This window comes from Melanotaenia boesemani, chromosome 21 (assembly GCF_017639745.1).
Source record: "Melanotaenia boesemani isolate fMelBoe1 chromosome 21, fMelBoe1.pri, whole genome shotgun sequence".
Lineage (NCBI taxonomy): Eukaryota > Metazoa > Chordata > Actinopteri > Atheriniformes > Melanotaeniidae > Melanotaenia > Melanotaenia boesemani.
The window spans coordinates 5,003,798-5,017,834 of record NC_055702.1 but is presented as its reverse complement, the minus strand read 5'-3'; the positions used below and the strand labels follow the sequence as shown (position 1 = coordinate 5,017,834).

General features: G+C 41.7%; 1 protein-coding gene across 2 annotated transcripts in view; it reads right to left on the bottom strand.

The window, feature by feature from the left end:
* Positions 1-14,037, bottom strand: part of slc16a5a (solute carrier family 16 member 5a) — a 40,298-nt gene that overhangs the window by 6,032 nt on the left and 20,229 nt on the right. The window contains exon 5 of one of the 2 annotated variants that reach the window (XM_041973112.1): positions 8,974-9,249. The exons of the other annotated variant lie outside the window; for it this stretch is intronic. Coding sequence (XP_041829046.1) covers positions 9,170-9,249 — 80 coding nt within the window. The 3' untranslated portion in view covers positions 8,974-9,169. Of the gene's footprint in view, positions 1-8,973; positions 9,250-14,037 lie in introns of those variants that run through there. 2 annotated transcript variants of the gene reach the window in all.

Here is a 14,037-nt window from a genome sequence, read left to right as displayed (position 1 = left end):
CTGCAGCATCACGTGGACATCGGGGACAGTTCCTCTGGACTGGCAGACTGGGGTGGTGATCCCCCTCTTCAAAAAGTGGGACCAGAGGGTGTGCTCCAACTACAGGGGGATCACACTCCTCAGCCTCCCCGGTAAGGTATATTCAGGGGTGCTGGAGTGGAGGGTCCGTCGGATAGTCAAACCTTGGATTAAGGAGGAGCAGTGTGGTTTTCGTCCCAGTCGTGGAACAGTGGACCAGCTCTACACCCTCTTCAGGGTCTTTGAGGGGGCATGGGAGTTTGTCCAACCAATCTACATGTGCTTTGTGGACTTGGAGAAGGCATTCGACCGTGTCCCCCGGGGACTTCTGTGGGGGTTACTCCGGGAGTATGGAGTGCCGGACTCGCTTGTACGAGCTGTCCGGTCCCTGTACGACCGGTGTCAGAGCTTGGTCCGCATTGCCGGCAGTAAATCAGAATAGTTTCCAGTGCAGGTTGGACTCCGCCAAGGCTGCCCTTTGACACTGATTCTGTTCATAACCTTTGTGGACAGAATTTCTAGGCACGGATCAGTGCAGCGTCTGCAGTGATGCAGACTCTGTATTGGTCTGTCATGGTGAAGAGGGAGCTGAGCCAAAAGTCAAAGCTCTCAATTTACCGGGCGATCTACATTCCTACCCTCACCTATGGTCACGAGCTGTGGGTAGTGACCGACAAAACAAGATCGCGAATACAAGCGGCCGAAATGAATTTTCTCCGCAGGGTGGCCGGGCTCTCCCTTAGAGATAGGGTGAGAAGCTTGGTGATCCGGGAGGGGCTCAGAGTAGAGCCGCTGCTCCTCCACATCGAGGGGAGCCAGATGAGGTGGCTAGGGCATCTGGTTAGGATGCCTCCTGGACGCCTCCCTGGTGAGGTGTTCCGGGCACGTCCCACAGGAAAGAGGCACCCGGGGAAGACCTAGGACGCACTGGGCTGACTTTATCTCTTGGCTGGCCTGGGAACGCCTCGGGATCCCTCCGGTTGAGCTGGTGAATGTGGCTGGGGAGAGGGAAGTCTGGGTTTCCCTTCTTAGGCAGCTGCCCCCGAGACCCGACTCCGGATAAGCGGCAGAAAGTGGATGGATGGATGGATGGATGGTGTTTCTGTTTGACGTGGAGGAGGATTGAAGCTCTGACTATAACGTATATTAATGCATTCATTTCTATGCATTAATATTAATATAACAGTAATTTATATATTAATAATATATTGACAATCTATATAATAATAATAATACTAAAAGTATATCTCCCTTTACAAACTAGATAACAGTTTTCTTTTTACACATCTCAGAATATAGAAATGCAATGAAGAGTAGAACAAAATAATATTAACATAAAATAAAACACTGTATTTAAACTTTTGGAAATTAAAAGGTGGTATACCAGAAGACCAAAACAGAGGAGTAAAAAGATGTAAATCATTGCCAGAGTCTGTGGGTGTCACTGCATGAATGACGCACTGACTTACAGAATGGAGGACAGAGTAAATAAAAAAGTTAATCATCTTCATATTATTGACTATTAGCTGCAAAACAGGTCAGATGTCATGCATGAGTAAACTAATCCTGCTTTGGTTTGTCACCCCTTGTCCATAGAAGCAACCAGATAAACATGCAAAGCATAACTGTCATCTGAGCCCAGAGAGAAACAGCCTCTCACCCTCCCACCACTCCATAGACACTCATTCCTTCACCACGGAGCACACACTTGTTTCCTTTGTCCTCAGTGTAACCGGATAGATTGACTGAACACATGCTGGAATTTGAAAGAGAAAAAAAAGAAAAAAAAAAAAATCTGCAGAGCCACCATCTCCTGCATTTAATTATTCACCTAACACACAAAGAAGAGGGGTGTAGCTTTCTGGTTCATTGAGTTTTTTATGGTTTAGGACAGAAAGAAAATGAGCTGAACTGATAAACACATTGAGTCAATTTAGTTTTGATCTGAGGCTCGGAGTGCTGCAACTTAAAGAAGCAACTTCACCATCTGTAAGATACAAGAAGATACAGAAGCTAAAAGTAGCCATGGTTACGAAAATTTGTGTCCTTAAATTGAGATCTCGCTGTCTCTCTCCGTTTCTCTCTCTACATACATACATGTCATCACCAACCTGCACCCTTACAGGCAGTTTATCCCCAGAGCACCTTCTCCTCCTGGCCTTATCACCGTTCCTCTCTGTCCCTCGTCATCCCCTGCTCCCCACTCCACTCCAATAAACCTTGACTTTTAAATATCAGATCCATCAACAATAAAACATTCATTTGCCCCGATTTTATTACCAGTAATTACTTGGACTTTTTGATTTTACCAGAGACCTGGCTAACTCAAGGTGACTGCACACCACTCACTGAAGCAACCCCCCCTGACTACTCATTCCTTCATCAACCAAGACTGTCCGGAAAAGGAGGGGGGGTTGCTGCCATTTTTAAGAACAACTTTAAATGTACTCCTGGTCCCTACAACAGTTTTATCTCATTTGAGCATCTGTGTTTTATCATATCGTGTAAAGAGCCTGTGTTTGTTTTAGTTAAACTTTAAACCCAATAATGCTTTTATTCATGAATTATCTGATCTGTTATCCCAGTGTATGGCCCTCTACAACAAAATGTTGATTCTTAGTGATTTTAATATTTACGTCTGTTGCCCTTCTCAATCTTTTACTTCTGATTTTATTGAAATTATTGACTCCTTTAATTTAACGCAAGCAGTTCACTTTCCCACTCACTCTAAGGGCCATACACTGGACTTGGTTTTATCCTCTGGTCTTACCTCGGGCAATTTTTCAACTAAGGATATCTGTGTGTCTGATCACAAAGCTGTTTTATTTAATGTTATTTTATCTCCAAAGTCTATTACTCAGGGTTTACCTTTCCGATCTGGTGTTTTTAACTCCTCTTCTGCCTCTAGGTTTTCTCAACTTTTTACCCCAGGTTCCTTGACTGCTCTTAACACAGATTTTAGCCTGGTAGAGCTGGTCTCTTCTTTTTATCAAACCTCAAACTCTATTTTAAATATTGTTGCTCCTTTTAAAGAGAGAAAGCCTAACTTAATTTCCCAACCCGGACTCAATGAACACACCCAATTGTTAAAGAGGATTTGCACGCAAAATGAGAGAAGATGAAAGAAGTCCAGGCTAAATGTATTTTGTCTCGCATGGAAAGAAAGTCTTAAATCCTATCAACAAGCAGTCAAAGAAGCGAGGACAGCTTTTTATTCTAACATTATTACAAAAAATCAATCCAATCCTAGAGTTTTATTTAAGGTTTTAGACTCAATTACTAACCCCAAACCCTGTCATTTTAATGATGCATCTACAGTACTGTGTGAACTGTTTTTAAATCACTTTGTTAAAAAGGTCAATGACATAAGAAATCAAATAGTTGCTCAGAGTCACACCATTACTGTAAGAAGAGAATTTCCCAAGTGTTTTCATTGTTTTACTAATTTTACTCCTTCATTTCTCTCCTCTTTAGCTGATGTTTTATCTCACATGAAAACAACCACGTGCAGTCTTGATGTCTTACCCACCTAATTCCTCAAAGATGTTTTTAGCACAGTTGGGCCCAGCATTTTATCCATCATTAACCTGTCCTTATCGGAAGGTGTTGTCCCTCCTTGTTTTAAACATGCTGTGGTCCAACCTCTTTTAAAAAAGCCTAATTTAAGCATTGATGATTTTAACAACTTTAGACCGATCTCAAAGCTTCCCTTTTTATCCAAAGTTTTAGAGAAAGTTGTTTGTAATCAGATTTTAGGTTTTATAAATGGAAATGACATCTTTGAGAAATTTCAGTCTGGTTTTAAAACACTGCACAGCACTGAAACAGCTCTCCTCAAAGTCTCTAATGAGCTTCTTTTAGCCTCAGATAGAGGAGAGAGCATCATTTTAATTCTTTTAGATTTGAGTGCTGCATTTGATACCATTGATCATGCTATTTTAATTGATCGTCTTAAAACTGGGTTGGCATCACACACACTGCACTCTTTTCTTTTAGATAGAACCTTTACGGTCACCATAGGTAATTTTATGTCCTCCTCTGCCCCCATTGCCTGTGGTGTACCGCAAGGTTCTATTCTAGGTCCCAGTTTGTTCTCTATTTATATGCTCCCCCTAGGACACGTTATAGCCGCCATAACGTGTCCTTCCACTGTTACGCAGACGACACACAGATATACCTCCCGCTGAGACCAGGGGACACTGGAAGCCGAGCTGTTGTGTTAAGAGTGTTTCAACGATGTGAGCAGTTGGATGGCACAAAACTTTCTACAACTCAACAGTTCTAAATCTGAAATGATCTTACCCCTCACTCCACCGCCCATATTGAAGACAGTCTCGGTCCTCTCTCTTCTAACATCACCCCCTCTGCCAAAAACCTAGGTGTCATATTTGATTCCAATCTTAATTTTCATCTTCACATCAAAAAAGTCACCCAGTCCTGTTTCCTTCACCTCCGCACCATCAGTAAAATCAAACCTGTCCTCTCCCGGCCCGATTTAAAAAAAGGTATCAATGCACTCATTTTCTCCAGACTCGACTACTGCAACTCCCTCCTCTCCGGTCTTGACAATAAATCCCTCTCTCACCTCCAACTTGGGCAAAACGCAGCAGCTCGGCTTCTCACTGGTTTTAGCAGAAGACAACATATTACCCTGTTTTAGCCTCGCTGCACTGGCTCCCTGTATGTTTTAGAATTGATTTTAAAGTTTTACTGATTACTTTTAAAGCTCGTTTAGGTCTGCCACCCGGCTACATTACAGATTTACTGACACCCTACGAGCCTCCCTGCAGCCTTAGATCCTCAGGCAGGTCCCTTTTAGCTGTGCCAGGGTCGAAACTCAAGACCAGAAGTGACCGAGCTTTTTCCGTCCGAGCCCCTCGACTCTGGAATGACCTGCTGGAGGAGATAAGGCTGGCACAATCAGTTTAATCTTTTAAGTCACTTCTTAAAACACACTTTTATCGACTGGCTTTTTTTATAACATTTTTATTTACTTTATTTATTTTCAAAATGTACTCGTGCATGTATCTTTTCATTGTTGATTTCATTACCTTATTTTGCTGTGTGCTGTTCAGCACTTTGTAAACCTTGTTTTTTTAGGTACTATAAAAATAAAGATTTATTATTATTATTATTATTATTATTATTATTACTACACACACACACACACGCACAATTGGTAATTATTGAGGAAACAAAAACAACCTTTGTGATATTATTGCTATGGTGATGATGAGGTGTAGCGGCTAGTGGACAACCTGACTCTGGATGATGGAGGAAATGATAATCAACTTCAGGAGGAAACGGCCCAGCCACTAAACACTGATCTCTGATTATAAAGATGTGAGTGGTCAGCAGCACCACATTTCTATATATGAAGTGACAATCTACACTTTTCACTGCATACTTGGTCGAATGGGTCCTCCCATCTGGTATCATTGAAAACCCCGCCCTCTATTTTGTACCTGTACTCCCCTCCAGGATTTAAAGGAGGGCAGGGAACATCATAAAAGACTCCTCTCACCCTGCACAATCTTTTTTAACTGCTCCCGTCTGGCAGGGGCCTCAGAGCCCTGCAGACCAGGACTAACAGGCAGCTCAGAACTCTGCAGACCAGGACTAACAGGCAGCTCAGAACCCTGCAGACCGGGACTGACAGCTTCTTCCCCGCTGCAGTCACTTTATTGATAGGTAAACTGCTAAGTGGTTGCACAATTCTAAATTGCACCTCATCACTCACATGTTTTAGTTTTACCACTCCTCGATTGCATCTCCTGTATATGGTGTATATTGATTTGATATTTGTAGTTTTAATTTATATTTGTATATATTGCTCTGTATACAGTAGACACCACTGTGTAAAAATCTATTTTATCTATTACTTCCCTACTTATATTATTTTACTTATTTTATTACTTTTTACTTATGCTAATACTTCCAGTAGAGTGACAACATCTGCCAGCAAAAAAATCCTTGTATGTGTTCATACCTGGCGAATAAAGCTGATTCTGATCCTGACCATGTAGAGAGCATGCTGACCAGCTGTAGCTTAGTTAGGAAGTCGCTGCAAAGAATGGTGAGGATGGCAGAGAAGATCATTGGGACCTCTTTTCCATCCATCCAGGACATTACACTTAAACGCTGTCTCAGCAGAGTTCACAACATAACCAGACTCCACACACCCTATTGTTGTCTGTTCTCCCTGCATGTACCCTTTTGTCTGGGAGGGGGGCAGTCCTTTCAGGAAGCAGACCTGCATGGTGCACACTGCTACCAGCTGGCAATTCGTACATCGCTTTTTAACATGTTAATATTTGAGCATAAGTTTAAATAAAAAATATATTAATGTGCATGAACATTTACAGACCGTTTTTTTAATAATGTTAAGACTCATTACCTTTATGCTAAAATTGTTTTTTTTCTGTGCAGTCAGACAAAAGCAGGACCACTCAGTTCAGTCCCACAAGGGCTGCAGTCCTGCAGGTTTACAATGTCCTTGCTCCAACACACCCGACTCAAATGAAGGAGTCATTGTGCAGAACGTCACAGGCTGAGTCAGGTGTATTGGAGCAGGGAAACATTGAAACCCTGCACTAGGTGAGGGGTTTCTGGCATGTACCACCGAGAGAAGACCCCATGGAGGACCCAGGACATTTGATATCCCCCTTCAGACGATCTGGAAGAAATGGCTGGGAGTTTCCATACTTAGGCTGCTAACCTCAGGATGAGCTTAACCACACCAGCATTCCAACAGTTTAACAGATTCTTCTCACCTCCATTGTTCAGCAGCAACCAGTGATCACACAGACTATTAAAACCTGGTCTAACGAAGCTGAAGATGATCTGAGAGGATGCTGTGAGGCCACAGACTGGAATTTCCTATGAACCACATGGCGATGACATCAATGCCACGACTGAGTGTATGACAGATTATATATTGTTGGGACATTTTCATGAGATGCTTCCCCAATAAGCTGCTAAACATCAAAAAGAAAACCTTCAAGGAGGTAGACAGGGAGTTATTAAAGACAACACAAAAACAACTTAAAGATTAAGAAGTGAAAGGAGGACTACAGGAAAAATGTAGAAAGTAGTTCCAGCAGAACAATGTCAGGGATGAAAAAGATCACTGGGTTCGAGTCAAAAGGGGATCAGACTGATGGAGGTCTGGACGGAGCTAATGAACAGAACATGTTCTTCAGTAGGTTCAGTTCACCTCCTGCCTCCAGCACACAGACTACGCCCCCTCCACGAGCCCACAGCTTTCCTGTCACACCTCCACTCTGTCATCCTGCAGCTCAGTCATGGACAGAACAACCATATTAGATTCTTCAGCTTTGGACTTTCAGAATATTTAAAGCGAGTCAACTGAATTAAACAGTTTTCATAAAAAAATTAACTTTTTTATCTCCTGTTTTGGTTTTTTGGGTTTTTTTTCCCTCAGCATCTTTTCTCTTAGGTCATTTAAATAAGGAAATAGACCAGCGATGAAGTTTAGAGATGCAACATGACTCCACAGCTGAGAGTAGCAGTCACGTGATGCTTAAATGATTTTTTCATTATCAGACGTGTCATATTGAGGCTGTAATGGGTGCACGACTTGTTACAGCTAGAGTTGATGAATACATGATAACATTTAGTTTATTAAGCCTGTATGTAAGTTACACGAACAAAAGTGCAGAGTCAAAACAGACCAATTCTTTTTTAGTCTGCTTTGTTGCATCCATTTATGATAGTCTGATGGCTCATGGATGAATTTATGTCTGGCTGGTGTCGGCAACACCAAATTCTTATTGACTTCTTTTTCTTCTGCAGCAGAAGGTTAGCAACAGATGGATTCAGAGACTTCTGAAGCATAATGTGAGGGCTTCAGATATACAGCTGCAGACTTCATAACTCACTGAAAGAGCTTTTAGGAGGAATTTCATTAGGCTCGGTGAAAACTAAAGGAATGAGGAGAAAAACAAACAAAACCTGTTCCAAAGTTCATAAAGGCACCTGGAGGTCCTAAAAACGTGGGCCTATGTTTTAAGCTGCTCCTTATCTGTTTGAACACCTTGTGTTCACAACAACCTCTTTCAGCTTAGAAGTCTGCCTAACTGAATCAGAGATTTATTCATACAATGCAGTTTGTAAAGGTTTCCAAACGTGTCACATGCAGACTGAAGAGGAGACGTAGCATCTACGGTTATGAGAACAAACATAAGATTTGTTGTGCCTCATTTCTATTCCTGTAAATTAAGCAAACCTGGGGCCAGATGTGTACACACAAAAGACATGTCTACACTTTTCCATACATACACAAACTATTTGTAAAGGACAAACGTGTGTAACTCACATTCTTTGGACCTTGTGTGAAATTAGGGGCAGAATTAAACTAAAACACAGTAAAATAGAACTAAATACAATAAAAACATTTTTTTATGACCGTTACAGGGATCTTGTGCTGCAGGTAACAGGTGGCTCATGTGTTGCTTTGGGTTCATGGGGCTGTAATTACGGAGCTATGTGAAGAACTGGGTCCATAAAAGTCCAGATTAAATCTCTGTGTGATTTGAGGCAATTCTTATTTAAACCTACAGAACTGATCACTTCTGTCTCTCTTATTAACTTCTTTTGATCCTTGTGCAATTCCTGAACTGAAAACACCAAATATTAAGTTTTCTTCATTGATATATTACATCTTTAGTGCTTCAATTTCACATTTTGATAAAACATTTTTTCTTCTTTGTATTAAATCTGCATTGCTGACAATGAAAAGCAACATCAGTTTTATTCAGTTTAGTTCAAAATTACGTTAATCTCCAGAGGGAAATGTTTTTGATGCCATGTAAAGAATGACTAGATAACAATAATAATTTCTTAACTCAGACTGTCATTGCAGTTGCTGTTCACGCTTGTACTTAATAAAATAGGACAAAGAGACAAAGAGAAAAGGACGTTATGCAAAAAGTTTGCTGATGACTAATTTGTGTACATGTCTGTGTAAGTATCTACAATCTTTAACAAAGGATGGAAACAACATATAGACCAAAAAAAAAACCTAAAAAGAATGTGAAATTACTGGAAATTCTCCGGAGGATTACCTGCTGTATTCACACGTAGTTTAAGATCTGAGTAACTCGAAGGGAGCTGGATGAGAAACTCTGCACTAAATGTCATGAACATTTGCGCTTTCACATGCATTTCCTTTGGAAAATGCCTGAAAATGTTCAGGCCTGCAGTGCATGTCTGAAGAGAAAAATCAGTGAAATGACAAGAAGTTGAATCTTTTCTTTTTAAATAATTTTTAAAATGATGTATTACTAGGGTGTCAAACCTACGGCCCACGGGCCAAATCTTGCCCACCTGAGGGTCCAATCTGGCTCATGGGTTGAATTAGCTATATTTTAAAATAACATAAAGACATTAACTGTAGTTTTTAAATTAAAGTAACTGCAAGGCCAATTTTTTGGTAAGTTTACATTTTTTAATGTTTAAATTTAAAAGCATTTACAAGGCAGGAAGACAATCTATTATCTTTAAGAGCTTATGTCCCAACATGAAACTAATAAAGGATTATCTTATCTTATTACTTAATAGCTCTGACTTCAGGTTGCATTAAGAGGTGATTCAGTTCAGGCGGTCAGGATTACAAAGATGTGGAAACATACAGGTATGTACATTTAAAATAAAGATACTTTAATCATAATGAGAAGTACTTTATTTTTTCAGTTCCAGATACCAGTGATCACATGTTTTATTTTGTTTTAGATCCATTATGATTTTTCTTTTTTAATGAATGTGTAAATGATGTGTGGGTTTGTATGGGGCTCTGTATGTGGCTCTGCATGTGAGTTTGTATGTGGCACTGTATGTGGGTTTGTATGTGGGTTTGCATGTGGGTTTATATGTGGCTCTGTATGAGGGCTTGTATGTGGGTTTGTATGTGGGTCTGTATGTGGGTCTGTATGTGGTTCTGTATGTGGGTTTGTATATGGTTCTGTATGTGGGCTTGCATGTGGCTCTGTATGTGGGTTTGTATGTGGCACTGTAGGTGGGCTTGTATGTGGCTTTGTATGTAGGTTTGCATGTGGCTCTGTATGTGGGTTTGCATGTGGGTTTGCATGTGGGTTTGTATGTGGCTCTGCATGTGGCTCTGCATGTGGGTTTATATCAATCAATCAATCAATCAATCTTTATTTATATAGCACTTTTCATACAAGAATGCAGCACAAAGTGCTTTCCATGGTTAAAACAACCCCCCTCCCACACCCCCACAGATAACCCCCTCCCTCCCCGCTTGTGTACATGCAAGCATACACATACACATACACACACACATACTTGCACATATTAAAAGACTAATGTGAGGTTGAGCACAGATGAGCCTGGTGAGGAAACACTATCACAGGGAGCCGTCTGCACCGGGAGCCGCCCACCGACCACGACCGCCATGACACCGACCCAGGGCACACGGCCAATTGAGAGGCAGAGGAGCCACCCAACTAGACCGAAAGAACCCGCAGGACAGAGCCGCAGCAGCCACAGCCGATGAAAAGCCCCCGGTGCAGAGAGCCCCCTCCGAGGAAACACTGGGGAAATAACCTAAAAATAATATAAACAGAATAAAAGCATAAAGTAAATAAAAATGTGTTAACATAGAAAAATAAATAGGCTAGGGGAATAAAATAAATAAAAATAAAATTAATAAATATTAAGTAAAAGCTAAATTAAAAAGGTGGGTCTTGAGCCTGCTCTTAAAAACATTAACATTCTCTGCAGCCCTGAGCTCCTCCGGCAGGCTGTTCCAGAGACGAGGGCCATACCACTGGAAAGCTGCCTCTCCGTGAGTATGTGTCCTGACTTTAGGTACAGTCAAGAGGCCAGTACCGGAAGACCTCAGGGGCCGCGAGGGTTCATAAGGTAAAAGCAAATCTAAAAGATAAGAAGGCCCAAGACCATTAAGACATTTAAAAACCAATAAGAGAACCTTAAAATTGATCCTGAAACACACGGGGAGCCAATGCAGTGATTCTAAAACCGGTGTAATGTGGGCCCGCCCTCTGGTCTTCGTCAGCACACGAGCAGCTGAGTTCTGTAGGAGTTGTAGAGGTGCAGTACTCTTTTTGGGAAGACCAGAGAGCAGGGCATTACAGTAGTCAATACGACTGGTGATAAAAGCATGCATCAGCATCTCCGTGTTGGCCCGAGAGAGAATGGGATGGACTCTGGCTATGTTTTTTAGGTGATAAAATCCTATTTTAGTAATATGTTTAATATGTGGAATAAAACCAAGCTCAGAGTCAAAGATAACGCCCAGGTTTTTTACTTGTGATGATGGGTTTAATGCGGATGCCTGTAATTTAGCTAAGAGTTTCTCTCTCTGAGCCTCAGGACCAATGATTAAAACTTCAGTTTTGTCCTGGTTAAGCTGTAAAAAGTTTTCTGCCATCCAGGATTTGATGTCTAAAATACAGTTGAAAAGGGCATCCATTGGTCTCGTGTCATCAGGAGACATGGAGATGTACAATTGAGTATCATCAGCATAACTGTGGAAGTTTACTCCATGCCTCCTGATGACACTGCCAAGAGGGAGCATATACAAATTAAAAAGAACAGGGCCTAAAACTGACCCTTGAGGCACACCACATGTCATTTTATGGATCTTAGAGGAGCATGTATCCAAACTTACCATGTAAGTTCTGTCTGTGAGATAGGAAGTGAACCAGTTGTGAACAGCACCAGAGAGGCCCACCAGGTGTTTCAGTCTGTTTAAAAGAATAGTGTGGTCTACTGTGTCAAAGGCTGCGCTAAGATCCAGTAGCACCAAGACTGAGAGGTTCTGTGAGTCACAGTTAATCCTAAAATCATTTAAAACCTTCAGGAGAGCAGTCTCTGTGCTGTGGTTTACCCTAAATCCAGACTGATATATCTCAAGGATATTTCTACTATTTAAAAAATCATTAAGCTGAATAAAAACCAGTTTTTCTAAAATTTTACTTAAAAATGGTAAGTTGGATACAGGTCTATAGTTATTAAAATCATTACAATCCAAATTGCTCTTCTTCAGAAGGGGCCTCACCACCGCCGTTTTAAAGGCTGCAGGGAAGACGCCCATCTGCAATTTATCATGCATAAAAGCTCGTCTTTAAAAAATCCATAAAATGATTTAAAAAGTGAAGTGGGAATTGGGTCTAAAAGACATGTGGTGGGTTTTACTGTGGAGAAAACTTTATCAAGGATCTCAGCATTAACCAGGACAAAACTGTCCAGTGTTTCCTCAGGTAAAACCAAGCACTCAGATGTGTTCGTGTTCTGGTTGCATAAAATACCACATCTGATGGCACTGATTTTACCTCTGAAGTGGTCTGCAAACTGCTCACAGAGAGAGTCTGTTGGGGTTCGCTGGGAGCATGGGAGCATATGTGGCTCTGTATGAGGGCTTGTATGTGGGTTTGTATGTGGGTCTGTATGTGGGTCTGTATGTGGTTCTGTATGTGGGTTTGTATATGGTTCTGTATGTGGGCTTGCATGTGGCTCTGTATGTGGGTTTGTATGTAGGTTTGCATGTGGCTCTGTATGTGGGTTTGCATGTGGCTCTGTATGTGGGTTTGCATGTGGGTTTGTATGTGGGCTTGTATGATGCACTATATGTGGGTTTGTATGTGGGTTTGTATGTGGGTTTGTATGTGGGCTTGTATGATGCACTATATGTGGCTCTGTATGTGGGTTTGCATGTGGGTTTGTATGTGGGCTTGTATGATGCACTATATGTGGCTCTGTATGTGGGTTTGCATGTGGGTTTGTATGTGGGCTTGTATGATGCACTATATGTGGCTCTGTATGTGGGTTTGCATGTGGGTTTGTATGTGGGCTTGTATGATGCACTATATGTGGGTTTGTATGTGGGTTTGCATGTGGCTCTGTATGTGGGTTTGTATGTGGGTTTGGATGTGGCTCTGTATGTGGGTTTGCATGTGGCTCTGTATGTGGGTTTGCATGTGGGTTTGTATGTGGGTTTACATGTGGCTATGTATGTGGGTTTGGATGTGGCTCTGTATGTGGGTTTGCATGTGGCTCTGTATGTGGGTTTGTATTTGGGTTTGCATGTGGGTTTGCATGTGGCTCTGTATGTGGCTCTGTATGTGGGTTTGCATGTGGGTCTGTATGTGGGTTTACATGTGGCACTGTATGTGGGTTTGTATATGGTTCTGTATGTAGGTTTGTATGTGGGTTTGCATGTGGCACTGTATATGTGTTTGTATATGGGTTTGCATGTGGGTTTGTATGTGGGTTTGTATGTGGTTCTGTATGTTGGTTTGCATGTGGCTCTGTAGGTGGGTTTGTAAGTGGGTTTACATGTGGCACTGTATGTGGGTTTGTATGTGGCTATGTATGTGGGTTTGTATGTGGGTTTGGATGTGGCTCTATATATATATATCTATCTGTTTTTAACTCGTGATTTTTTGCAATATAGCCGTCTTTTTTAAGACATCAGCTGTCAATCTGTGTCTGTTCGGGTTGATTTTTCACGCTGGTCAGAGGCTGTGCTATACGGGAGATTTTTCTGAATATTTTTCTGTTTTTGCAAGACTTGTTATTGTGAGTCTCCATGGCAACGAGACTTGTTTACCATCGGGATCAACTGATAAAACTCTCCAAACTCAAGATTATCAGTGAAACAACACTTCAAATCCCAACGGAGTTGAAAAGAAAGAGAAGAGGATGCAGGGCAGGAGCGAGGCAGAGAGAAAAACGGTGGCGATTCAAACCGTTTCTTCCAACGGTTGTTATGGGAAACGTGAGATCGCTAGCTAACAAAATTGATGAACTTCAGGTGCTAACCAGGTCTCTTAAAGAATACAGAGAGTGCAGTATTATGTGCTTCACCGAGACATGGCTGCATGAACACATCCCAGACTGTAATGCGTCTGTACACGGCTTCAGGACGGTCCGTGCAGACCGCAATAAACAACTCAGCGGGAAGCTGAAGGGAGGTGGAATTGCGGTACTGGTAAACCAGCGCTGGTGTCATCC